Source organism: Mobula birostris, chromosome 28, assembly GCF_030028105.1.
Source record: "Mobula birostris isolate sMobBir1 chromosome 28, sMobBir1.hap1, whole genome shotgun sequence".
Taxonomy (NCBI): domain Eukaryota; kingdom Metazoa; phylum Chordata; class Chondrichthyes; order Myliobatiformes; family Myliobatidae; genus Mobula; species Mobula birostris.
In genome coordinates, this window is record NC_092397.1 from 16229391 (window position 1) to 16255684 (window position 26294).

At 57.1% G+C, this 26294-nt stretch overlaps 1 protein-coding gene across 2 annotated transcripts in view; it reads right to left on the bottom strand.

Moving 5' to 3' along the window:
* The window catches only part of LOC140189329 (girdin-like), a 94846-nt gene that overhangs the window by 34123 nt on the left and 34429 nt on the right, over positions 1–26294 (bottom strand). For both annotated transcript variants that reach the window (XM_072246043.1, XM_072246045.1), the window contains exons 7-11: positions 25239–25396; positions 22494–22575; positions 18446–18604; positions 16063–16209; positions 9327–9471 (exon numbers count right to left, since the gene is read on the bottom strand). In XM_072246043.1, the coding sequence (XP_072102144.1) occupies positions 9327–9471; positions 16063–16209; positions 18446–18604; positions 22494–22575; positions 25239–25396 (691 nt within the window). The remainder of the gene's footprint in view (positions 1–9326; positions 9472–16062; positions 16210–18445; positions 18605–22493; positions 22576–25238; positions 25397–26294) is intronic.

The window sequence follows — 26294 nt, forward strand, 5'->3', positions numbered from 1 at the left end:
TGTGTCTGACCCCGGGAGTGTGTGATGGGACGGTGCTGAGAGAGCTTCACTCTGTGTCTGACCCCAGGAGTGTGTGATGGGACAGTGAGGAGGGAGCTTCACTCTGTGTCTGACCCCGGGAGTGTGTGATGGGATGGTGTGGAGGGAGCTTCACTCTGTGTCTGACCCCGGGAGTGTGTGATGGGACGGTGCGGAGGGAGCTTCACTCTGTGTCTGACCCCAGGAGTGTGTGATGGGACGGTGTAGAGGGAGCTTCACTCTGTGTCTGACCCCGGGAGTGTGTGATGGGACGGTGCGGAGGGAGCTTCACTCTGTGTCTGACCCCGGGAGTGTGTGATGAGACAGTGTAGAGGGAGCCTCACTCTGTGTCTGACCCCGGGAGTGTGTGATGGGACGGTGTGGAGGGAGCTTCACTCTGTGTCTGACCCCGGGAGTGTGTGACGGGACGGTATGGAGGGAGCTTCACTCTGTGTCTGACCCCGGGAGTGTGTGATGGGACGGTGTGGAGGGAGTTTCACTCTGTGTCTGACCCCGGGAGTGTGTGATGAGACAGTGTAGAGGGAGCTTCACTCTGTGTCTGACCCCGGGAGTGTGTGTTGAGACGGTGTGGAGGGAGCTTCACTCTGTGTCTGACCCCGGGAGTGTGTGATGGGACTGTGTAGAGGGAGCTTCACTCTGTGTCTGACTCCGGGAGTGTGTGATGGGACGGTGTGGAGGGAGCTTCACTCTGCGTCTGACCCCAGGAGTGTGTGATGGGACGGTGTAGAGGGAGCTTCACTCTGTGTCTGACCCCGGGAGTGTGTGATGGGACGGTGTGGAGGGAGCTTCACTCTGTGTCTGACCCCGGGAGTGTGTGATGAGACAGTGTAGAGGGAGCTTCACTCTGTGTCTGACCCCGGGAGTGTGTGTTGAGACGGTGTAGAGGGAGCTTCACTCTGTGTCTGACTCCGCGAGTGTGTGATGGGACGGTGTGGAGGGAGCTTCACTCTGTGTCTGACCCCGGGAGTGTGTGATGGGACGGTGTGGAGGGAGCTTCACTCTGTGTCTGACCCCGGGAGTGTGTGATGGGACGGTGCGGAGGGAGCTTCACTCTGTGTCTGACCCCGGGAGTGTGTGATGGGACGGTGCGGAGGGAGCTTCACTCTGTGTCTGACCCCGGGAGTGTGTGATGGGACGGTGCGGAGGGAGCTTCACTCTGTGTCTGACCCCGGGAGTGTGTGATGGGACGGTGTGGAGGGAGCTTCACTCTGTGTCTGACCCCGGGAGTGTGTGATGGGACGGTGCGGAGGGAGCTTCACTCTGTGTCTGACCCCGGGAGTGTGTGATGGGACGGTGTGGAGGGAGCTTCACTCTGTGTCTGACCCCGGGAGTGTGTGATGGGACGGTGTGGAGGGAGCTTCACTCTGTGTCTGACCCTGGGAGTGTGTGATGGGACGGTGTGGAGGGAGCTTCACTCTGTGTCTGACCCCGGGAGTGTGTGATGGGACGGTGTGGAGGGAGCTTCACTCTGTGTCTGACCCCGGGAGTGTGTGATGGGACGGTGTGGAGGGAGCTTCACTCTGTGTCTGACCCCGGGAGTGTGTGATGGGACGGTGTGGAGGGAGCTTCACTCTGTGTCTGACCCCGGGAGTGTGTGATGGGACGGTGTGGAGGGAGCTTCACTCTGTGTCTGACCCCGGGAGTGTGTGATGGGACGGTGTGGATGGAGCTTCACTCTGTGTCTGACCCCGGGAGTGTGTGATGGGACGGTGTGGAGGGAGCTTCACTCTGTGTCTGACACCGGGGGTGTGTGATGGGACGGTGCGGAGGGAGCTTCACTCTGTGTCTGACCCCGGGAGTGTGTGATGGGACGGTGTAGAGGGAGCTTCACTCTGTGTCTGACCCCGGGAGTGTGTGATGGGACGGTGTGGAGGGAGCTTCACTCTGTGTCTGACCCCGGGAGTGTGTGATGGGACGGTGTGGAGGGAGCTTCACTCTGTGTCTGACCCCGGGAGTGTGTGATGGGACGGTGTGGGGGGAGCTTCACTCTGTGTCTGATCCCGGGAGTCTGTGATGGGACGGTGTGGGGGGAGCTTCACTCTGTGTCTGACCCCGGGAGTCTGTGATGGGACGGTGTGGAGGGAGCTTCACTCTGTGTCTGACCCCGGGAGTGTGTGATGGGACGGTGCGGAGGGAGCTTCACTCTGTGTCTGACCCCGGGAGTGTGTGATGGGACGGTGTGGAGGGAGCTTCACTCTGTGTCTGACCCCGGGAGTGTGTGATGGGACGGTGTGGAGGGAGCTTCACTCTGTGTCTGACCCCGGGAGTGTGTGATGGGACGGTGCAGAGGGAGCTTCACTCTGTCTCTGACCCCGGGAGTGTGTGATGGGACGGTGCGGAGGGAGCTTCACTCTGTGTCTGACCCCAGGAGTGTGTGATGGGACGGTGTAGAGGGAGCTTCACTCTGTGTCTGACCCCGGGAGTGTGTGATGGGACGGTGTGGAGGGAGCTTCACTCTGTGTCTGACCCCGGGAGTGTGTGATGGGACGGTGTGGAGGGAGCTTCACTCTGTGTCTGACCCCGGGAGTGTGTGATGGGACGGTGTGGGGGGAGCTTCACTCTGTGTCTGATCCCGGGAGTCTGTGATGGGACGGTGTGGGGGGAGCTTCACTCTGTGTCTGACCCCGGGAGTCTGTGATGGGACGGTGTGGAGGGAGCTTCACTCTGTGTCTGACCCCAGGAGTGTGTGATGGGACGGTGTAGAGGGAGCTTCACTCTGTGTCTGACCCCGGGAGTGTGTGATGGGACGGTGTGGAGGGAGCTTCACTCTGTGTCTGACCCCGGGAGTGTGTGATGGGACGGTGCGGAGGGAGCTTCACTCTGTGTCTGACTCCGGGAGTGTGTGATGGGACGGTGTGGAGGGAGCTTCACTCTGTGTCTGACTCCAGGAGTGTGTGATGGGACGGTGTAGAGGGAGCTTCACTCTGTGTCTGACCCCGGGAGTGTGTGATGGGACGGTGCGGAGGGAGCTTCACTCTGTGTCTGACCCCGGGAGTGTGTGATGAGACAGTGTAGAGGGAGCCTCACTCTGTGTCTGACCCCGGGAGTGTGTGATGGGACGGTGTGGAGGGAGCTTCACTCTGTGTCTGACCCCGGGAGTGTGTGACGGGACGGTATGGAGGGAGCTTCACTCTGTGTCTGACCCCGGGAGTGTGTGATGGGACGGTGTGGAGGGAGTTTCACTCTGTGTCTGACCCCGGGAGTGTGTGATGAGACAGTGTAGAGGGAGCTTCACTCTGTGTCTGACCCCGGGAGTGAGTGTTGAGACGGTGTGGAGGGAGCTTCACTCTGTGTCTGACCCCGGGAGTGTGTGATGGGACTGTGTAGAGGGAGCTTCACTCTGTGTCTGACTCCGGGAGTGTGTGATGGGACGGTGTGGAGGGAGCTTCACTCTGCGTCTGACCCCAGGAGTGTGTGATGGGACGGTGTGGAGGGAGCTTCACTCTGTGTCTGACCCCGGGAGTGTGTGATGAGACAGTGTAGAGGGAGCTTCACTCTGTGTCTGACCCCGGGAGTGTGTGTTGAGACGGTGTAGAGGGAGCTTCACTCTGTGTCTGACTCCGCGAGTGTGTGATGGGACGGTGTGGAGGGAGCTTCACTCTGTGTCTGACCCCGGGAGTGTGTGATGGGACGGTGTGGAGGGAGCTTCACTCTGTGTCTGACCCCAGGAGTGTGTGATGGGACGGTGCGGAGGGAGCTTCACTCTGTGCCTGACCCCGGGAGTGTGTGATGGGACGGTGCGGAGGGAGCTTCACTCTGTGTCTGACCCCGGGAGTGTGTGATGGGACGGTGCGGAGGGAGCTTCACTCTGTGTCTGACCCCGGGAGTGTGTGATGGGACGGTGTGGAGGGAGCTTCACTCTGTGTCTGACCCCGGGAGTGTGTGATGGGACGGTGCGGAGGGAGCTTCACTCTGTGTCTGACCCCGGGAGTGTGTGATGGGACGGTGTGGAGGGAGCTTCACTCTGTGTCTGACCCCGGGAGTGTGTGATGGGACGGTGTGGAGGGAGCTTCACTCTGTGTCTGACCCTGGGAGTGTGTGATGGGACGGTGTGGAGGGAGCTTCACTCTGTGTCTGACCCCGGGAGTGTGTGATGGGACGGTGTGGAGGGAGCTTCACTCTGTGTCTGACCCCGGGAGTGTGTGATGGGACGGTGCGGAGGGAGCTTCACTCTGTGTCTGACCCCGGGAGTGTGTGATGGGACGGTGTGGAGGGAGATTACTCTGTGTCTGACCCCAGGAGTGTGTGATGGGACGGTGCGGAGGGAGCTTCACTCTGTGTCTGACCCCGGGAGTGTGTGATGGGACGGTGTGGAGGGAGCTTCACTCTGTGTCTGACCCCGGGACTGTGTGATGGGACGGTGTAGAGGGAGCTTCACTCTGTGTCTGATCCCGGCAGTGTGTGATGGGACAGTGTGGAGGGAGCTTCACTCTGTGTCTGACCCCGGGAGTGTGTGATGGGACAGTGTGGATGGAGCTTCACTCTGTTTCTGACCCCGGGAGTGTGTGGTGGGACAGTGTGGAGGGAGCTTCACTCTGTGTCTGACCCCGGGAGTGTGTGATGGGACGGTGCGGAGGGAGCTTCACTCTGTGTCTGACCCCGGGAGTGTGTGATGGGACGGTGTGGATGGAGCTTCACTCTGTGTCTGACCCCGGGAGTGTGTGATGGGACGGTGCGGAGGGAGATTCACTCTGTGTCTGACCCCGGGTGTGTGTGATGGGACAGTGTAGAGGGAGTTTCACTCTGTGTCTGACCCCGGGAGTGTGTGATGGGACGGTGTGGATGGAGCTTCACTCTGTGTCTGACCCCGGGAGTGTGTGATGGGACGGTGTGGAGGGAGCTTCACTCTGTGTCTGACCCCGGGAGTGTGTGATGGGACGGTGTGGGGGGAGCTTCACTCTGTGTCTGATCCCGGGAGTCTGTGATGGGACGGTGTGGGGGGAGCTTCACTCTGTGTCTGACCCCGGGAGTCTGTGATGGGACGGTGTGGAGGGAGCTTCACTCTGTGTCTGACCCCGGGAGTGTGTGATGGGACGGTGCGGAGGGAGCTTCACTCTGTGTCTGACCCCGGGAGTGTGTGATGGGACGGTGTGGAGGGAGCTTCACTCTGTGTCTGACCCCGGGAGTGTGTGATGGGACGGTGCGGAGGGAGCTTCACTCTGTGTCTGACCCCGGGAGTGTCTGATGGGACGGTGCGGAGGGAGCTTCACTCTGTGTCTGACCCCGGGAGTGTGTGATGGGACGGTGCGGAGGGAGCTTCACTCTGTGTCTGACCCCGGGAGTGTGTGATGGGACGGTGTGGAGGGAGATTACTCTGTGTCTGACCCCAGGAGTGTGTGATGGGACGGTGCGGAGGGAGCTTCACTCTGTGTCTGACCCCGGGAGTGTGTGATGGGACGGTGTGGAGGGAGCTTCACTCTGTGTCTGACCCCGGGACTGTGTGATGGGACGGTGTAGAGGGAGCTTCACTCTGTGTCTGATCCCGGCAGTGTGTGATGGGACAGTGTGGAGGGAGCTTCACTCTGTGTCTGACCCCGGGAGTGTGTGATGGGACAGTGTGGATGGAGCTTCACTCTGTTTCTGACCCCGGGAGTGTGTGGTGGGACAGTGTGGAGGGAGCTTCACTCTGTGTCTGACTTCGGGAGTGTGTGATGGGACGGTGCGGAGGGAGCTTCACTCTGTGTCTGACCCCGGGAGTGTGTGATGGGACGGTGTGGATGGAGCTTCACTCTGTGTCTGACCCCGGGAGTGTGTGATGGGACGGTGCGGAGGGAGATTCACTCTGTGTCTGACCCCGGGTGTGTGTGATGGGACAGTGTAGAGGGAGTTTCACTCTGTGTCTGACCCCGGGAGTGTGTGATGGGACGGTGTGGATGGAGCTTCACTCTGTGTCTGACCCCGGGAGTGTGTGATGGGACGGTGCGGAGGGAGCTTCACTCTGTGTCTGACCCCGGGAGTGTGTGATGGGACGGTGCGGAGGGAGCTTCACTCTGTGTCTGACCCTGGGAGTGTGTGATGGGACGGTGCGGAGGGAGCTTCACTCTGTGTCTGACCCCGGGAGTGTGTGATGGGACGGTGCGGAGGGAGCTTCACTCTGTGTCTGACCCCGGGAGTGTGTGATGGGACGGTGCGGAGGGAGCTTCACTCTGTGTCTGACCCCGGGAGTGTGTGATGGGACAGTGTGGAGGGAGCTTCACTCTGTGTCTGACCCCGGGAGTGTGTGATGGGACGGTGTGGAGGGAGTTTCATTCTGTGTCTGACCCCGGGAGTGTGTGATGGGACGGTGTGGAGGGAGCTTCACTCTGTGTCTGACCCCGGGAGTGTGTGATGGGATGGTGTAGAGGGAGCTTCACTCTGTGTCTGACCCCGGGAGTGTGTGATGGGACGGTGTGGAGGGAGTTTCACTCTGTGTCTGACCCCGGGAGTGTGTGATGGGACGGTGTGGAGGGAGATTACTCTGTGTCTGACCCCGGGAGTGTGTGATGGGACGGTGCGGAGGGAGCTTCACTCTGTGTCTGACCCCGGGAGTGTGTGATGGGACGGTGTGGAGGGAGATTACTCTGTGTCTGACCCCGGGAGTGTGTGATGGGACGGTGCGGAGGGAGCTTCACTCTGTGTCTGACCCCGGGAGTGTGTGATGGGACGGTGTGGAGGGAGATTACTCTGTGTCTGACCCCGGGAGTGTGTGATGGGACGGTGCGGAGGGAGCTTCACTCTGTGTCTGACCCCGGGAGTGTGTGATGGGACGGTGTGGAGGGAGCTTCACTCTGTGTCTGACCCCGGGACTGTGTGATGGGACGGTGTAGAGGGAGCTTCACTCTGTGTCTGATCCCGGCAGTGTGTGATGGGACAGTGTGGAGGGAGCTTCACTCTGTGTCTGACCCCGGGAGTGTGTGATGGGACAGTGTGGATGGAGCTTCACTCTGTGTCTGACCCCGGGAGTGTGTGATGGGACGGTGTGGAGGGAGCTTCACTCTGTGTCTGACCCCGGGAGTGTGTGATGGGACTGTGTGGAGGGAGCTTCACTCTGTGTCTGACTCCGGGAGTGCGTGATGGGACGGTGCGGAGGGAGCTTCACTCTGTGTCTGACCCCGGGAGAGTGTGATGGGACGGTGTGGAGGGAGCTTCACTCTGTGTCTGACCCCGGGAGTGTGTGATGGGACGGTGTGGAGGGAGCTTCACTCTGTGTCTGACCCCGGGAGTGTGTGATGGGACGGTGTGGAGGGAGTTTCACTCTGTGTCTGACCCCGGGAGTGTGTGATGGGACGGTGCGGAGGGAGCTTCACTCTGTGTCTGACCCCGGGAGTGTGTGATGGGACGGTGTGGAGGGAGATTACTCTGTGTCTGACCCCGGGAGTGTGTGATGGGACGGTGCGGAGGGAGCTTCACTCTGTGTCTGACCCCGGGAGTGTGTGATGGGACGGTGTGGAGGGAGCTTCACTCTGTGTCTGACCCCGGGACTGTGTGATGGGACGGTGTAGAGGGAGCTTCACTCTGTGTCTGATCCCGGCAGTGTGTGATGGGACAGTGCGGAGGGAGCTTCACTCTGTGTCTGACCCCGGGAGTGTGTGATGGGACAGTGTGGATGGAGCTTCACTCTGTGTCTGACCCCGGGAGTGTGTGATGGGACGGTGCGGAGGGAGCTTCACTCTGTGTCTGACCCCGGGAGTGTGTGATGGGACGGTGCGGAGGGAGCTTCACTCTGTGTCTGACCCCGGGAGTGTGTGATGGGACGGTGCGGAGGGAGCTTCACTCTGTGTCTGACCCCGGGAGTGCGTGATGGGACGGTGCGGAGGGAGCTTCACTCTGTGTCTGACCCCGGGAGTGTGTGATGGGACGGTGCGGAGGGAGCTTCACTCTGTGTCTGACCCCGGGAGTGTGTGATGGGACGGTGCGGAGGGAGCTTCACTCTGTGTCTGACCCCGGGAGTGTGTGATGGGACGGTGCGGAGGGAGCTTCACTCTGTGTCTGACCCCGGGAGTGTGTGATGGGACGGTGCGGAGGGAGCTTCACTCTGTGTCTGACCCCGGGAGTGTGTGATGGGACTGTGTGGAGGGAGCTTCACTCTGTGTCTGACTCCGGGAGTGTGTGATGGGACTGTGTGGAGGGAGCTTCACTCTGTGTCTGACTCCGGGAGTGTGTGATGGGACGGTGCGGAGGGAGCTTCACTCTGTGTCTGACCCCGGGAGAGTGTGATGGGACGGTGTGGAGGGAGCTTCACTCTGTGTCTGACCCCGGGAGTGTGTGATGGGACGGTGTGGAGGGAGCTTCACTCTGTGTCTGACCCCGGGAGTGTGTGATGGGACGGTGTGGAGGGAGCTTCACTCTGTGTCTGACCCCGGGAGTGTGTGATGGGACGGTGTAGAGGGAGCTTCACTCTGTGTCTGACCCCGGGAGTGTGTGATGGGACGGTGCGGAGGGAGCTTCACTCTGTGTCTGACCCCGGGAGTGTGTGATGGGACGGTGCGGAGGGAGCTTCACTCTGTGTCTGACCCCGGGAGTGTGTGATGGGACGGTGCGGAGGGAGCTTCACTCTGTGTCTGACCCCGGGAGTGTGTGATGGGACAGTGTGGAGGGAGCTTCACTCTGTGTCTGACCCCGGGAGTGTGTGATGGGACGGTGTGGAGGAGGGAGCTTCACTCTGTGTCTGACCCCGGGAGTGTGTGATGGGACGGTGCGGAGGAGGGAGCTTCACTCTGTGTCTGACCCCGGGAGTGTGTGATGGGACAGTGTAGAGGGAGCTTCACTCTGTGTCTGACCCCGGGAGTGTGTGATGGGACGGTGCGGAGGGAGCTTCACTCTGTGTCTGACCCCGGGAGTGTGTGATGGGACGGTGCGGAGGGAGCTTCACTCTGTGTCTGACCCCGGGAGTGTGTGATGGGACGGTGCAGAGGGAGCTTCACTCTGTGTCTGACCCCGGGAGTGTGTGATGGGACGGTGTGGAGGAGGGAGCTTCACTCTGTGTCTGACCCCGGGAGTGTGTGATGGGACGGTGCGGAGGAGGGAGCTTCACTCTGTGTCTGACCCCGGGAGTGTGTGATGGGACAGTGTAGAGGGAGCTTCACTCTGTGTCTGACCCCGGGAGTGTGTGATGGGACGGTGCGGAGGGAGCTTCACTCTGTGTCTGACCCCGGGAGTGTGTGATGGGACGGTGCGGAGGGAGCTTCACTCTGTGTCTGACCCCGGGAGTGTGTGATGGGACGGTGTGGAGGGAGCTTCACTCTGTGTCTGACCCCGGGAGTGTGTGATGGGACGGTATCCAGCCGTACGTCAGACCCTCCCCTTACCTTCCCCGTAAGCGAGCTCCTCGGAGAGTGGTCCTGCTGTCCATGTTGTTTCCGCTGCCTTGTCCAGTCTCTCGTTCACCTCGGTCTTGAGGCTGAGGTTGATGTCCAGGAGCTCTTCGATCCTTTGCCTGTCATTCTCCCGCTCCTGAAAGAGGGGGGAGGTCCGCTGTGAAACCAGTGTCCGGCAGTTCCCAACGTTACTCGAGTTGACATTCTGGGCACTTTTAACTAGTTCAATTAACTGTCTGGACGGCCTTTCACAATATCTCCGTGCATGTGACGATTATAATCCGGGGCGACCCAGTAGCATAGTGGTTAGCACAACGGTTTACAGTACAGACGACCCGGGTTCGATTCCCGGCACTGCCTGTCCGTTCTCCCCATGACAGCTTGGGTTTCCCCCGGGTGCTCCCATTTCCTCCCACAGCCCAAAGGCCGGCAGGTTAATTGGTGATTGTAAATTGTCCCGTGATTAAGTTACTGGGTTAAATCGTGGAGGTGGTGGGGTGGTTGAAGGTTTGAATAAATATCTCGCTGAAATACTGGAGCCTCAGTGAAGCAGCCAGCGGAATCAGAGCCCACCCGCCACGAACATTCCCTCTCCTCTCCCATCAGGCAGAAGATGCGGAAGCCCGAAAGCACATCCCAGCTGTCCCAAGGACAGATCCTACCCCGCTGTTACCAGATTCTTGAAGGGGTCTCTCGTATGTTGAAAGTGACCTGCGCCTTTCTGTCTGCCTGCCTGTGTTGCACTTTCTCCTTTACTGTGACACTCCATTCTGCGCTCTGATTCAGAAGCAGCTTGATCATCGCCGACAGGCGGTGAAGTTTGCCGTGTCCCAAAACGTAGACATTATATAGGATATATCATTAAATAAGCAGAGCGAAAAGTTGTGAGGTAGTGTTCACGGTTTCAATGTCCATTCAGGAATCGGATGGCAGAGGGGAAGAAGCTGTTCCTGAATCACTGAGTGTGTGTCTTCAGGCTCCTGTACCTCCCCCCTGATGGTAGCAATGAGAAGAGGGCCTGTCCTGGGTGATGGGGGTCCTTAATGATGGACGCCGCCCGAGGCACCGTGCTTTGAAGATGTCCTCGATGGTAGGGAGGTTAGCGCCCATGAGGGAGCTGGCTGAGTGAACAACCGTCTGCGGCTTCTGTCAGACTCCTGAATGATCCGCTCGTTGGCTGAAGATGGACCCTCCATCTCCCAATCGGCCTCCCCGTGACCCTCGCATTTTGTCTGCCTGCATCGCACTTTCTCTCTCACTCTAACACTATAATCTGCACCCTGTTTTCCTGCTGTACTTCCACGCGGAATTGATCGAGGCCCCGGAGCCCAACGAAGCAACAGAGCCCAGTGTTCGGGTGACGATTTCAGCGCCGGGCCGGATTGAAGAGGTCAGGGCCTCAGGGCCTCAGGGCCTCAGCCGAGGGCCGGGCCGGTCCAGCTCACTGCCCCGCGACGTTAACTCGGCTCTGCGCTGACCTGAGGCCCCGTGTCAGTGGATGTCGGTTCCGCTTGCCTTATGTCTGCACGATTTGGTTTTTTTTTGTCCCTCTGCACACTGGGAGTTTGACAGTCTACTTTTTTTTAAAGAAAACTGGGTTCCTTTGGGTTTCTTGGTTTTGTGGCAGCCTGTAAGAAGCTGAAGCTCAAGATGCGTAGTAAATGTACTTTGAACTTTGACCTGCCTGGATGGAACGCCGACAAAAGCTTCACACCGGACATGACAACACTTAAACCATTTAGGGACCTTCTGGCACAGAGGACAGTCTCTGGTGAAATACACCTCTCCTCATTAGAGTCGGCTCGTCATCATCACATAAAAGACAACGAAAAGATTATAAAGTTTAGCTATATGTGACACAGACACTTCCAAGAGGACCACAACCTTGTCGTAGGATTTGGAACCTCGCCTGCCTTAATGACCTGGAGAGCTCTGCTGGCTGGGGTCAGGGCTTTGCGCTTTGGCTCTAGGTAGGGTCACTCATGCCGAACAGGGTCAAAGGGTAGAGGTCAGACTAAGAGTGGTCCACTGGTCTTCCAGATTTGGTGGTTCAGCTCAGGACCAACAAGCCTGACTGGTCAGACAAAACTGTTACAGAAACAGCAGTGAAGAATCCTTCTACATCTGAGTGTGACGGTATTCCTGAGTCTCCACCCGGGACTTGCATGACTGACGGTAGCGAAAACCAAGAGGAAGCTACTGACACAAGGAGGGAAGCCCCAAACCCCGTCAGAGATGGAGGACCTTCATCGCTACCCCGAACGCTGGTGGGGTAACAGCCAGTGGGGTCATCTGTCACGTGCGCAGCGAAGTGTGCCAAATCAAACCGCAAGTGGCGGCCCGCGTCTGGCCTTCCCCGCAACTCGCTAACGCTCTCCGGTACGTCCCTGGCAACCCAGGAACCCCCGCAGGGAGAATGCACAAACCCCCTTACGCACCGCAGTGGGAAGGGCGTAGCGCTAGCCGCCACTGCACCCTGCGGGCCCCGTGCAAACCATCTGTAGGGGCGGTCATTTGAAAACAGGAGGGAGACGGAGAAAGAGAACACGGAACAGAGCGTGACAGACAGAGGGCAGTGCAGGAAGACAATGACGTGCCAGGAGAACAAGAGGTCACCTTTGACCTGCAAAGAGCTCTGTTCAGGAGCCTGGTAACTCGCGAAGCAAGGCACCTTGCCGGCTGAGATCCACACACCTCACACTCGAGGCTAACAGCTATTGGCCTCTGGCAGAGTGGACAGCCTGTGCCTTTCTCCTGGGGGGGCGGGACGCGATGACCGAAACCGGAGGACATCCTCTAAGGTGAGAGGAGGAAAGCTTAGGGGAGATGTCAGGGGCAGGTTGTCTTTTTAAGGTCCATAATTTGTGGACCTTAGACAGGGTCATAAAGAAAGCTTTTGGCTCACTGGCCTTCATAAATCAAAGTACTGAGTGCGGGAGATGGGATGTTATGTTCAAGTTGTATAAGACGTTGGTGAGGCTTAATTTGGAGTATTGTGAGCAGTTTTGGTCACCTACCTAGAGGAAGGATGTAAGTAGGGTTGAAAGAGTGCAGAGGAAATTTACAAGGATGTTGCTGGGTCTGGAGGACCTGAGTTATAAGGAAAGATTGAACAGGTTAGGACTTTATTCCTTGGAACGTAGAAGATTGAGGGGAGATTTGACAGAGGTATACAAAATTATGAGGGGTGTAGATAGGGTAAATGCAAGCAGGCTTTTTCTGCTGAGTTTGGGCAGGACTGCACCCAGAGGTCATGGGTTAAGGGTGAAAGGTGAAAAGTTTAAGGGGAACATGAGGGGAAACTTCTTCACTCGGAGGGTGGTGAGAGTGTGGAACGAGCTGCCAGCACAAGTGGTGCGTGTGAGTTCAGTTTCAACGTTTAAGAGAAGTTTGGATAGGACATGGACGGTCGGGGTGGTCCCGGTGCAGGTGGATGGGAGTGGGAGGTTTAAGTGGTCTGGCACGGACTCGATGGGCCAAAGGGCCTGTTTCTGTGCCGTGCTCCTCTGCGACTCCGAGCGGAACGCCGTGCTGGGGGCAGTGGTAGAGGCAGACGCACTAGAGGCATCAAAGAGACTCTTCAGCAGGTGCACGGGGTTTCGGGCTGCGTGGGAGGGAAGGGTTGGATTGATGGTGGGGGAGGCTAACACATCAGCACAACATTGTGCTCCTGTTGTGACTGTGATCTGAGTCATCGGCCAGTCACCGAAGCAGGTGAGACGAGAATCCTCATTCGCCACGACAAGCAGGCATTCTTCTCGGGACCCTCCCGGTAAACTCAAAGTGCTGCACATTTTTCACACCCTTAAGAGCAACGGTAACAGTCTGTGACTCAACACAGTCTCAATCATTACAATGACATTGTCTCCTTCAGTATTTTGAGTCTGACAATATTTCCTTTGAGGTTTAAACCTACAAGGGGAGAGAGCCCAGGAGAAGCTTCTTCCTCTCTGCCATCTGATTTCTGAATGGACATTGAACCTGTGAACACTACCTCAATACTTTTCTTTTCACTATTTAATTTAACTATTTAATAAATATTCCTACTGATATTCACAGCCTTCTCTCTATTATCATGTATTGCATTGTACTGCTGCCACAAAGTTAACAAATTTCACCACATATGCTGGTGATAATAAACCAGATTCAGATGTTCAGACAAGGGGGCTCCAAAAGCTCCTGATGACAGAGATCGCAGACACCCAAAATTAACGCCACGGGAGCTGGCTCTGATGAGGCAAATATCCACAAGACCATGAGCCACAGGAGCAGAATTAGGCCGTCTGGTCCATCGAGTCTGCTCCACCATTCAATCATGGCTGATCTTTCTTTTATCTCCTCCTCAACCCCAGTTCCCGGCCTTCTCCCCGTAACCTTTGATGCCGTGTCCAATCAAGAACTGATCAATCTCTGCCTTAAATACACCCAATGACCTGGCCTCCACAGCTGCCTGTGGTAACAAATTCCACAAATTCACCACCCTCTGGCTAAAGAAATGTCTCCGCATCTCTGTTTTGAAAGGGCGCCTCTCTATCCTGAGGCTGTGCCCTCTTGTCCTAGACTCCCCCACCATGGGAAGCATCCTTTCCACATCTACTCTGTCTAGGCCTTTCAACATTTGGAAGGTTTCAATGAGATCCCCCCTCATCCTTCTGAATTCCAGCAAGTACAGACCCAGAGCCATCAAACGTGCCTTGTATGATAACCCTTTCATTCCTGGAATCATCCTTGTGAACCTCCTCTGAACCCTCTCCAAAGCCAGCACATCTTTTCTTAGATGAGGGGCCCAAAACTCAAGCTGAGGCCTCACCAGTGCCTGACAAAGCCTCAACTTCTGATACAGCAAATATGCTTGAGGCGCGATCTGACAATATCGGACTGGTCCGCGAGCTTCCTTGGACTCAAGATTTGCTGTTAAGGGCAAGACAGTAACGGTGTTGCTGGGCAGAGAGTCCAAGTTCATTGCGCCCTGAAAGCCACTGCACGATTGGTAAGGTGGGTGAGAAGGCGGGGCGTTGAGTTCAAAGGCCAGGAGGTTACGTCGCAGCTTTTTAAAAGGTCTGTTAGGCCACACCTGGAGTACTACAGACAATTCTGGCGCCCCCCCCCCCCCCCCCGTTATTTATAGATTGCGATTGGGCGTGGAACCCGCTGCCCGGCAAACCGCCGATTTAACCCCAGCCCAGTCACAGGACGATTTACAGTGACTGATTAACCTCCCAACCGGTAGGTCGTTGGACTGTGTGGGAGGAAACCGGAGCACCCGGGGGAAACCCATGCGGTCACGGGGAGAACATACAAACTCCCCACAGGCAGCGACAGGAATCAAACCCGGGTCGCCTGCGCTGTAAACCGTCGTGCTGACCACTATGCCATACCCCGCCCCCCCCAGACATATTCAGAGTACAGTGCGGAGGAACAGAGAGATCCTGGTCTCCAACTCCAGAGTTCCCTCAAAGTTGATGTGCAAGCTGACAGGGCGGTTATGAAGGCCTTTGGTCTGTTGCCCTTTACTCGGTGGGATTTGAGTTCGAGAGCCGTGAGGTAATGTTGCAGCTCTATAAAACCCCGGCCAGGGCCACACTTGGAGTTCTGTCGCCTCATTATGGGAAGGACATGGAAGCTCCAGAGAGGCTGCCGAGGAGATTTACCGGGATTGGAGAGCACGCCTTATGAAGATCAGCCGAGGGAGCCAGGGCTTTTCCCTCAGGAGCAAAGGAGGGCGGGAGGTGTACAAGAGGGCGTAGCGGTTACTGTGACACTATCACAGGTCGGGGCTGCTCTGGAGCTTTGAGTTGAGTGAGGAGTTTGTACGTTCTCCCTGCGAACCACATGGGTTTCCTCCGGGGGCTCCAGTTTCTCCCCACAGCCCAAAGACCAAACAGTTGTTGGGTTAGTTGGTCAGTGTAGATTGTCCTCGTGTTAAGTAGGTGGGTTTCTGGGTGGTGCGGCCTGGATCGAGTGGACAACCCGACTTTTTCCCAGGGCAGAGATGGCTAACACGAGGGGGTGTAATTTTAAGGTGGTTGGGGGGGACGGGATATGGGAGGTGTCAGAGAGGTCTATTTTTTTACACAGAGAGTGGTGGGTACGTGGAACTCCCTCCCAGGGGTGGTGGTAGGGGCAGAGACATCAGGGGAACTTAAGAGACTCCTAGATGGCTGAAAGAAAAATGGAGGGCGGGTGGGGTGGGTGGAGATACATTGCTACCAGAGGAGGTGTGAGGCACTCCGTCCCTCCGCTAGTCTGCAGGTCACCCTTGGGCAAAGTGTCACACTTGCTTAGCCTCTCCCCGAACAGGGTCACGTGAAGCCGTGGGAACAGGTGGTGGATGGTCGTACGAGCAGCCGGTGCAGTCACAAGCCCTGATTATGCCACCACTGACGACAGGCGGACAAACTCTGAAGAGTATCGATAGCGGCTTGGAGGGGCATCACCGGTCTTGTGAAGTCACTGCCCAGAAGGACACAATGGCAAACCAGTTCTATGGTAAAATTTGCCAAGAACAATCATGGAGAGACGATGGTCACCCATGTCACATGACACATACAACACGGCACATAAAGATGATGTCATATGACAGCCCACAATGAAGTCATATGACACAGCCCATAATGATGTCATATTACATGATACAATGATGTCATATGACACAGCGCATAATGACACTGATGATGTAGAGGGGAAGGGTTAGATTGATTTTAGAGTCGGTTAATTGCATTCTTACCGTCTCCAGGTCGCGCAGGGCTGACCGCAGCATCAGGTTCTCCATCTCCGCCTGGTGCAGCTTGTCGCAGCGGGCGCGGGCGGCTTCCAGCTGCTCCTCCAGCAGGGACTTGGTCTCCAGCAGCGCCTGGTTGTACTCTCTCTCCTCCTGCCAGAGGCAACGGCGTGGGGTGGGGGTGGTGGGGGAGAGAGACACACGTTAGAAACCTCCCTACGCCGCTGTCCATCGGCCCTCCCCCACCCCGGTGACCGTCCTGCCGGGGGTGGGGGGGGGCCTGCCATGACTGGTCTGCGCACAGCAAGATCCCCCCCCCCCCATGCCCGCTACCCCCAAGTACAGCTCCACTTCCCCTTACAGGAAAGGACAGGCTTGCCGCTGTGTGTGTGGGGGGTAAGGTTAGAGCCACAGGGTGAGGAAACAGGCCCTTTGGCCCAATTCCGCCCCCCCCACCCCCCGTACCGGCCGAGATGCCCATCTGGCCTGCGACGTAGGAGGGGCTGGGAGGAGCCCAGCAGGTCGGGCGCCATCCGTGGGGAGGACGTGGACGGTTGACTCCTCAGGCCTAGCCCAGTCGTCAGGACAGCTGCCCTGTCTGCTCGACGCTGGGGCGGAGACTTTGGGGAGAAGTCACGTAGGGAAGGCACGTTACGCCTGCTCGCTGGGCTGAGAGGAGACTCGGGGGGGGGGGGGGGGGAGGGAGCGAGGGAACCGAGCAGGCCACTCTGAGGAGAGCTCGATGCATCAGGGGACCCAGCACTGCACCCTTGGGCAAGAAATTGGGGTGAAGATACGTTTCTACCAAAGGAGGTGTGAGACGCTGCTTCCCTCCACTAGCCTGCTGGTCACCCTTGGGCAAAGTGTAGCACCTGCTTAGCCTCTCTCTGATCAGGGTCACGTGAACCCATGGGAGCAGGTGGTGAAATTTCTTTCTCTCTCTGGATGGTGAGTGAGAGCCCATTGATCCTCCAGTTGGGGTGCGGGGGGGAGTGGCTCGGAGAAGTGACGTGGAAGAGAGTAACATTGGGACAAGGAGCTGGTGGTCTACTGCTCTCGTTATTACGCGGAGCTCGTGGCCTAAGGTAGAAGGAGTCAATTTTAGAAAACCCAAGCACATTTATTTTTCAACATCGTCTCCTCCTTTAATACGGATCTTGAGAAAGAGAGAGAAGAGAAATTGCCTTTCAACTCACGAGAGAGCATGGGCCATCAACTTTTGATGTAACAGACAATTTCTTTTTTACGAGGCCGCATTGCTAGCTCAGCGCTCAACCCAGCACGGATGGAAAGCGTGCCAGGGAGCCTGCTGGATTCGAACTCGGGAGTTTCCGCCCCAAAGTCCAGTGCTGATGCCACTGCGCCACCAGCCGGCTGACACGGACCTTGGACCTCCAGAAAGCGGTCCACAGCAGGGGTGATTGATAAGTTCGCGGCCTGAAGTAGGAGATGAGTTATTAACTTCAAACTTTCTACATAATCACTCAAAGAGTTGAACTGCACGTGCATGTAACGAGAGCCGTATAACTCATCTCCTTCTACCTTAGGCCACAAACTTATCAATCACCCCTCGTATTGGGGCTGGGTTACTAGTGAGAGCGAGCCTAGTCTGAGGTACCGATGTGCTGGGTTGGGGACTGTCATTTTTGATGGACTCTAGATCCAACTCTCTTTGGCGGTGGGTGGGGGGGGGGTTTGCTGTTGATTGCCCGGTTTGGGAAGGGTGTCGATGCTTCCAATGGCACAAGTAGGGGAGGGGGATCTTTGGGGTTCTGATGTTTCTGCCATTCATTCTATGGGGCTTCTTGTTCACGGCTGTCTGTGAAGAGTAAGAATTTCAGGTTGTACAGCATACACACTAAAGTAAAAAGTTAAAGTCTGTCCCAAGACTTATAGGCTCATCAGGCCAGTGCTTATGCTGGTTTCCGTGGCGTGAAGCGACTGAGAGTACGAGACCCCCCCCCCCCCCGGATAGGAGGTTAACCCCCAGTATTTTGCCGGTACCCATTTTCAGCTGGATGGACTGGAGCATTGTGCGGTTAAGTGCCTTGCTCAAGGGCACAACAAGCTGCCTCGGCTGGGGCTCGAACCCACGGCCTTCAGATCGCTAGTCCGACGTCCTAACCACTCGGCCACGCGCCACACACACACCGTATACATTCTCTGACGTTAAATCGAACCGTTGAGGTGCTCTACGGAAGGCAGGTTGAGGGTCAGGATTGGCTATCGCCAGGCAGTGCACAGCAGGATTCCACAGACTGGGAATGGCCCGGGGGGGAGGGGTGCAGATCGGACCAAACGCTGGGGGCTAGAGGGGATTACACCCTTCCCCCAGTCCCGCTCGCCCACCCAACTGCCCTCGCCGCGGCGGCCCAGCACGGAGAGGTACCTCAGCCTTCCCGCGATAGAACTCCATGCTGTTCAGCCGCTCCTTGTAGGCTTTCACCTCGCGCTGCAGTCGCTCCACGTGGCTGGCCTTCTCCCGCAGCACGTCCACCTCGTCTCTGCAGCTCTGCGCCGTCCGGGCCTCCAGCACCAGCTCGCGGTTCTGCGGGGGGGCGGCAGCAACGAGCGCACGGTCACTGAGACTGCTGGCTTCACTCTGTGTCTGACCCCGGGAGTGTGTGATGGGACGGTGTGGAGGGAGCTTCACTCTGTGTCTGACCCCGGGAGTGTGTGATGGGACGGTGTGGAGGGAGTTTCACTCTGTGTCTGACCCCGGGAGTGTGTGATGGGACAGTGTAGAGGGAGCTTCACTCTGTGTCTGACCCCGGGAGTGTGTGATGGGACAGTGTGGAGGGAGTTTCACTCTGTGTCTGACCCCGGGAGTGTGTGATGGGACAGTGTGGAGGGAGTTTCACTCTGTGTCTGACTCCGGGAGTGTGTGATGGGACGGTGTGGAGGGAGCTTCACTCTGTGTCTGACCCCGGGAGTGTGTGATGGGACAGTGTGGAGGGAGTTTCACTCTGTGTCTGACCCCAAGAGTGTGTGATGGGGCGGTGTGGAGGGAGCTTCACTCTGTGTCTGACCCCGGGAGTGTGTGATGGGACGGTGTGGAGGGAGCTTCACTCTGTGTCTGACCCCGGGAGTGTGTGATGGGACGGTGTGGAGGGAGCTTCACTCTGTATCTGACTCCGGGAGTGTGTGATGGGGCGGTGTGGAGGGAGTTTCACTCTGTGTCTGACCCCAGGAGTGTGTGATGGGACGGTGTGGAGGGAGTTTCACTCTGTGTCTGACTCCGGGAGTGTGTGATGGGACGGTGTGGAGGGAGTTTCACTCTGTGTCTGACCCCGGGAGTGTGTGATGGGACGGTGTGGAGGGAGCTTCACTCTGTGTCTGACCCCGGGAGTGTGTGATGGGACGGTGTGGAGGGAGCTTCACTCTGTGTCTGACCCTGGGAGTGTGTGATGGGACGGTGTGGGGGGAGCTTCATTCTGTGTCTGACCCCGGGAGTGTGTGATGGGACGGTGTGGAGGGAGCTTCACTCTGTATCTGACTCCGGGAGTGTGTGATGGGGCGGTGTGGAGGGAGTTTCACTCTGTGTCTGACCCCAGGAGTGTGTGATGGGACGGTGTGGAGGGAGTTTCACTCTGTGTCTGACTCCGGGAGTGTGTGATGGGACGGTGTGGAGGGAGTTTCACTCTGTGTCTGACCCCAGGAGTGTGTGATGGGACGGTGTGGAGGGAGCTTCACTCTGTGTCTGACCCCGGGAGTGTGTGATGGGACGGTGTGGAGGGAGCTTCACTCTGTGTCTGACCCCGGGAGTGTGTGATGGGACGGTGTGGAGGGAGTTTCAGTCTGTGTCTGACCCCGGGAGTGTGTGATGGGACGGAGCGGAGGGAGCTTCACTCTGTGTCTGACCCCGGGAGTGTGTGATGGGACGGTGTGGAGAGAGGTTCACTCTGTGTCTGACCCCGGGAGTGTGTGATGGGACGGTGTGGAGGGAGCTTCACTCTGTGTCTGACCCCGGGAGTGTGTGATGGGACGGTGTGGAGGGAGCTTCACTCTGTGTCTGACCCCGGGAGTGTGTGATGGGACGGTGCGGAGGGAGCTTCACTCTGTGTCTGACCCCGGGAGTGTGTGATGGGACAGTATAGAGGGAGTTTCACTCTGTGTCTGACCCCGGGAGTGTGTGATGGGACGGTGTGGAGGGAGCTTCAGTCTGTGTCTGACCCCGGGAGTGTGTGATGGGACGGTGTGGGGGGAGCTTCATTCTGTGTCTGACCCCGGGAGTGTGTGATGGGACGGTGTGGAGGGAGTTTCACTCTGTGTCTGACCCCGGGAGTGTGTGATGGGATGGTGTGGAGGGAGTTTCACTCTGTGTCTGACCCCAGGAGTGTGTGATGGGACGGTGCGGAGGGAGCTTCACTCTGTGTCTGACCCCGGGAGTGTGTGATGGGACAGTGTAGAGAGAGCTTCACTCTGTGTCTGACCCCGGGAGTGTGTGATGGGACGGTGTGGAGGGAGCTTCACTCTGTGTCTGACCCCGGGAGTGTGTGATGGGACGGTGTGGAGGGAGCTTCACTCTGTGTCTGACCCCGGGAGTGTGTGATGGGACAGTATGGAGGGAGCTTCATTCTGTGTCTGACCCCGGGAGTGTGTGATGGGACAGTATGGAGGGAGCTTCATTCTGTGTCTGACCCCGGGAGTGTGTGATGGGACGGTATGGAGGGAGCTTCACTCTGTGTCTGACCCCGGGAGTGTGTGATGGGACGGTATAGAGGGAGTTTCACTCTGCGTCTGACCCCGGGAGTGTGTTATGGGATGGTGTGGAGGGAGTTTCACTCTGTGTCTGACCCCGGGAGTGTGTGATGGGACGGTGTGGAGGGAGTTTCACTCTGTGTCTGACCCCGGGAGTGTGTGATGGGACGGTGTGGAGGGAGCTTCACTCTGTGTCTGACCCCGGGAGTGTGTGATGGGACGGTGTGGAGGGAGCTTCACTCTGTGTCTGACCCCGGGAGTGTGTGATGGGACAGTATAGAGGGAGTTTCACTCTGTGTCTGACCCCGGGAGTGTGTGATGGGATGGTGTGGAGGGAGCTTCAGTCTGTGTCTGACCCCGGGAGTGTGTGATGGGACGGTGTGGGGGGAGCTTCATTCTGTGTCTGACCCCGGGAGTGTGTGATGGGACGGTGCGGAGGGAGTTTCACTCTGTGTCTGAGCCCGGGAGTGTGTGATGGGACGGTGCGGAGGGAATTTCACTCTGTGTCTGACCCCGGGAGTGTGTGATGGGACGGTGCGGAGGGAGTTTCACTCTGTGTCTGACCCCGGGAGTGTGTGATGGGACGGTGCGGAGGGAGTTTCACTCTGTGTCTGAGCCCGGGAGTGTGTGATGGGACGGTGTGGAGGGAGCTTCACTCTGTGTCTGACCCCGGGAGTGTGTGATGGGACGGTGTGGAGGGAGGTTCACTCTGTGTCTGACCTCGGGAGTGTGTGATGGGACGGTGCGGAGGGAGTTTCACTCTGTGTCTGACCCCGGGAGTGTGTGGTGGGATGGTTTGGAGGGAGTTTCGCTCTGTGTCTGACACCGGGAGTGTGTGATGGGACAGTGTGGAGGGAGTTTCACTCTGTGTCTGAGCCCGGGAGTGTGTGATGGGACGGTGTGGAGGGAGCTTCACTCTGTGTCTGACCCCGGGAGTGTGTGATGGGACGGTGTGGAGGGAGCTTCACTCTGTGTCTGACCCCGGGAGTGTGTGATGGGACAGTGTGGAGGGAGGTTCACTCTGTGTCTGACCCCGGGAGTGTGTGATGGGACAGTGTGGAGGGAGCTTCACTCTGTGTCTGACCTCGGGAGTGTGTGATGGGACGGTGCGGAGGGAGTTTCACTCTGTGTCTGACCCCGGGAGTGTGTGGTGGGACGGTTTGGAAAGTGTTTTACCCTGTGTCTGACCCCATGCACCCAGGGGTTCTCACCAAATCCCAATTGTAAATGCAGTCTTAATTTCAAACTCATGATTAACTCAAAAACAGAACTGAGAGCTGATGATCACTAGATCAGCCGCCCTTCAGTGACCCTCCTCGACAAAGAAATCGGCTGGAATTTATCCCACCTCAGACTGAGCAAAGTCATCTGATTCTGTGGCTGAGAGGGTCGGGCTGCTGCCTCCTAACCCTGGAGATTGGGGTTCGAATCTAACCTCCGCACTTGTGGTGTGCGCGTGTGGAGTTCACTCTCAGTCTCTGCATACTTCCAGTCCCATCATCTGCTCCTGTACCCGTGGGGTATGGTGGTATCGGTGAGCTAATTGCCCCCTCTCCCCCATGTGTGGGTGAGGGGTGTGAAATGAGTGGTTGATGGGCCAGCCTGAGAATTAACGTGTTGCACAGAGTGGGTGGGCCGAAGGGCTGTCAATCAACACAGCTGAAGGGAGCGTGTCCGAATCACAAACGCCATGACAGGCAAGGGACTGTGTGCAAATCTCCCCCAAGGGCCAGTACCTGCTTCTGCAGAGTCTTGAATTCCATCTGAAGCTCCTGCAGCTCCTGCTTGCAGTCCTGGAGTTTCTCGCCCTTCTCCTCCCTAAATCCACAGAGAGACGGTCCTCAGTCTCACACACGCAGAGGAGGAAAGAAACGGGGGCTGGGACCTGCCGTTCAGCCACCCCCTCCTTCCCCATTGAGTCTGCCTGATAACCAAAGCAACACCAGACATCCCACCTCTCCCGGAAGTTCCGAGAGTCTCCCGCATATTGATAGTGGCTCCCTGACGCCCGCAAATTATATACAATATCCCAGAAATCGATTTTTTTGAGAAAGAGTGAGCGAGAGAGCGCGAGAGTACGAGAGAGCGCGGCATGGCAGAGTATTCCAAAACAAGAAAATATAAAACGTACGTCACCCCAGACTACCCTAAAGTGTACCCCTGCCTAATAGATAGGGTTGCCAACTGTCCCATATTAGCCGGGACATCCTGTATATCGGGCTAAATTGGTTTGTCCCATACAGGACCGCCCTTGTCCCGTGTTTTCCCTGCTAAGGTAGAGTATTCCTAAGCCGAAATGGCGTAAAGCGAAGAAGCAATTACCATTAATTTATATGGGAAAAATTTTTGAGCGTTCCCAGACCCAAAAAACAATCTAACAAATCATACCAAATAACACAGGGGTCCCCAACCCTTTTTGCACCGTGGACCGGTTTAATATTGACAATATTCTTGCGGACTGGGGGGGGGGGTGTTCAAGTAGGGTTAAACTCACCTCAACATGTCTTTTACAGTTAGGGTTGCCAACTTTCTCACTCCCAAATAAGGGACAAAAGTAGCAGTCAAATCCCGGGACACTTTACCCCAGGAAAGACTACCATGACCATGAAGCCTTGCGCGGGCACCTGTGTGCGCATGCGCGTACCTGCCGATTTTTTCCCCACAAATCGGTTTTGCCTTCATCTTCCCGACTATACTGTTCATACATCATTTCTACTTTTATAGGCTGTGTATTTAAGATATTATTCCTGCTCTTACTATATGTTAGTGTTATTTATTTTCAGTTTTATGTGTTATTTGGTATGATTTTTTAGGTTATTTTTTGGGTCTGGGAACACTCAAAAATTTTTCCCATATAAATTAATGGTAGTTGCTTCTTCGCTTTACGCCATTTTGGCACGAAAGGTTTCATAGGAACGCTCTACCTTAGCGGGGGAAATACAGGACAAGGGCGGTCCCGTTTAGGACAAACCAATTTAGCCTGATATACGGGATGTCCCGGCTAATACGGGACAGTTGGCAATGCTATGTTCAAGTTCAACAGTGCATGACAGGGAATGAGGAAAGATGCAGCTGACTCGTACCGTTTCCTCGCGGCCCGGTAGCACTTGCTTTGCGGCCCGGTGGTTGGGGACCGTTGGAATAACACATAAAAGCTAAAATAACACTAACATATAGTAAAAGCAGGAATGATATGATAAATACACAGCCTATATAAAGCAGAAATAATGTATGTACAGTGTAGTTTCACTTAACAGAATCGGGAAGATTAAGCCAAAACCAATTTGTAGAAAAAAAATCAGTAACGTACACGCATGCACACGTCACGCATGCGCACACAGGTGCCCGCGCAAGGCTTCATGGTCATGGTAGTCCTTCTTGGGGTAAACACAAGTGTCCCGTATTTGACTGCTACTTTTTTCCCTTGTTTGGGAGTGAGAAAGTTGGCAACCCTACTAATAGGGGTCAAAAATAATGACAGTGTTGCTCGCTGCACTGTTTGCAACAGTGACTTTTCTGTTGCCCATGGTGGGTTAAGACTGTAAAAGACGTGTTGAGGTGAGTTTAACAGGTGTCATTCGTTCATTAGCGTAGCTAACGTTATTTAAAACTAGCTGGCTCACTGCTAAGGAGCTACTCTATTGCAGACATCCCACCTCTCCCGGAAGTTCCGGGAGTCTCCTGCAAATTGATGGTGCTACCTCCTGGAAATGAGTTTTTGCAGGGTGGGATGTCTGCAACACACACACACACACACAAAATGCAGGAGGAACTCAGCAGGCCAGGCAGCGCCTGTGGATAAGAGCAAACAGTCGGCGTTTTGGGCCGAGAGCCCTGCGGCCTACCGTCCAACGAGACTTGAATGCATTCTCAGCTTTCAAATGAGCTGCAGCCCCCTCTCGTCCACCCCGCCACCCCACCCCCGGGAATCTCCTCCGTTCCTCTGTCCCGTCCACACTGCCCATCGGAGAGCGCGTCCCCACGCCCGCCATCCCCGGCCGCTTCGGCGCAGCGTCCTCTCACGGTGTACGGAAGCCGCCGCAGACTGACAGGAAGGCGGGAGGAGGTCGCTGCAGGACGTGTAGCTGACCCTGGGGTGGGGGGGTTGCCGAAGAGGCGGACAGGGAAGGGGAATAAAGTCACGGCGGACACCACCCGCACAGCAAGCCCCCTTCTAGGAAGCGCCATAACTTCACACCATCTTAAGGATTCCCCCCCACCCCCCATCCAGGCAGTTAACCTGATCAATCATTCCAGTGTGTCCCCCACCACCCCCTCTAGCTATTCCCTCAGTCGACGTTACAGGCCGAAGCCTTCCCTCAGAACATGTCGGCCCAAAACGTCGACTGCTTATTCCTCTCCGTAGGTGCCTCCTGATCTGCAGAGGTTCCCGCGTTCGGCGTGCTAGCGCAGATGGGCCGAGGGGCCTGCACTGTGGCGTCTACGTCGTACCCCCGCCTCCCCACCCCCCCGCTACTCACAGCTCCTGGCGCAGTCGCCGCAGCTTGGCCCTGGAGTCGGCGAGCTGGACGGTCAGGTTCCGGGGGGTGTCTGCAGGCCCGTGGATGGAGGGTGGGGCCCCGTGGGGCCAGGCCTCGCCCGGGCCCCGCTCCCGCTCCTGTATCAGCTCAGAGAGCCGCTATGGGGGGGGGGGAGCAGGGGAGAGACAGAGAGAGAGAGAGAGATGCAATACCCGAGTGAGAATTGAGAGCTTGCATGGGGGCTCCCTCACCCACCTCCAACCCTCCGAGGGATCGGATTAGAAGGGCCTGAGCACAAAGTGGGGTCTCTTCACTGAGGGAGGCCCTGCACACAATGAGGGCTCACCTCGCTGAGAGGGAGGCCCACAGCGAGGGGAGAGGGTACTCCAAACCCATTTTGAGGGAAGCCCTGCCAACTGGAGGGGTCTCACCTGCTGGGGTAGCCCCCACCCACGGGAATGAAGGCTCTGTCCACCGACGCAGGCTCCTCGCACGATGGGAGGAGCGAGTAGGCCAAGTCAGACCTTGAGGGGTGGGGTGAGGGCTCAGCCCTCAGTGGATGGGAAGGCCACACCTGGCGAGAGAAGGCTCACCCCTTCGCAAAGCTCCCCTCCCCACGGTGGGAGTAAGGGGCTCCGCCCACAGGGAGGACGGCCCAACAGAGGCCACTCCTACATGGGGGTGTGGCTCTGCCAGAGAACAGCCCACAGATGCCCCGCCCACCATGAGGGTGTGTCTTTACCACAGGGGGGCTGGCCCAGAGAGGCCCCGCCCACTGTTAGGGTGTGGCTTTACGAGGAGGCTGGCCCACCGTGAGGGTGTGGCTTTAGCACAGGGAGACTGTCCCAGAGAGGCCCCGCCCACCGTGAAGTCCCAGCCCGCTGGGGGTCTGAGGAAGGAGCTTGAGGAGGGTGGGTGCGAGGGGGTAGGGAAGGAGGTTGTGAGGAGGAGATAGATAGATACTTTATTGATCCCACAGGAAATTACCGTGTCACAGTGGCATTACAAGTGCACAGATATACAAATATTGGAAGAGAAGAAAGAAAGAATAAAAAA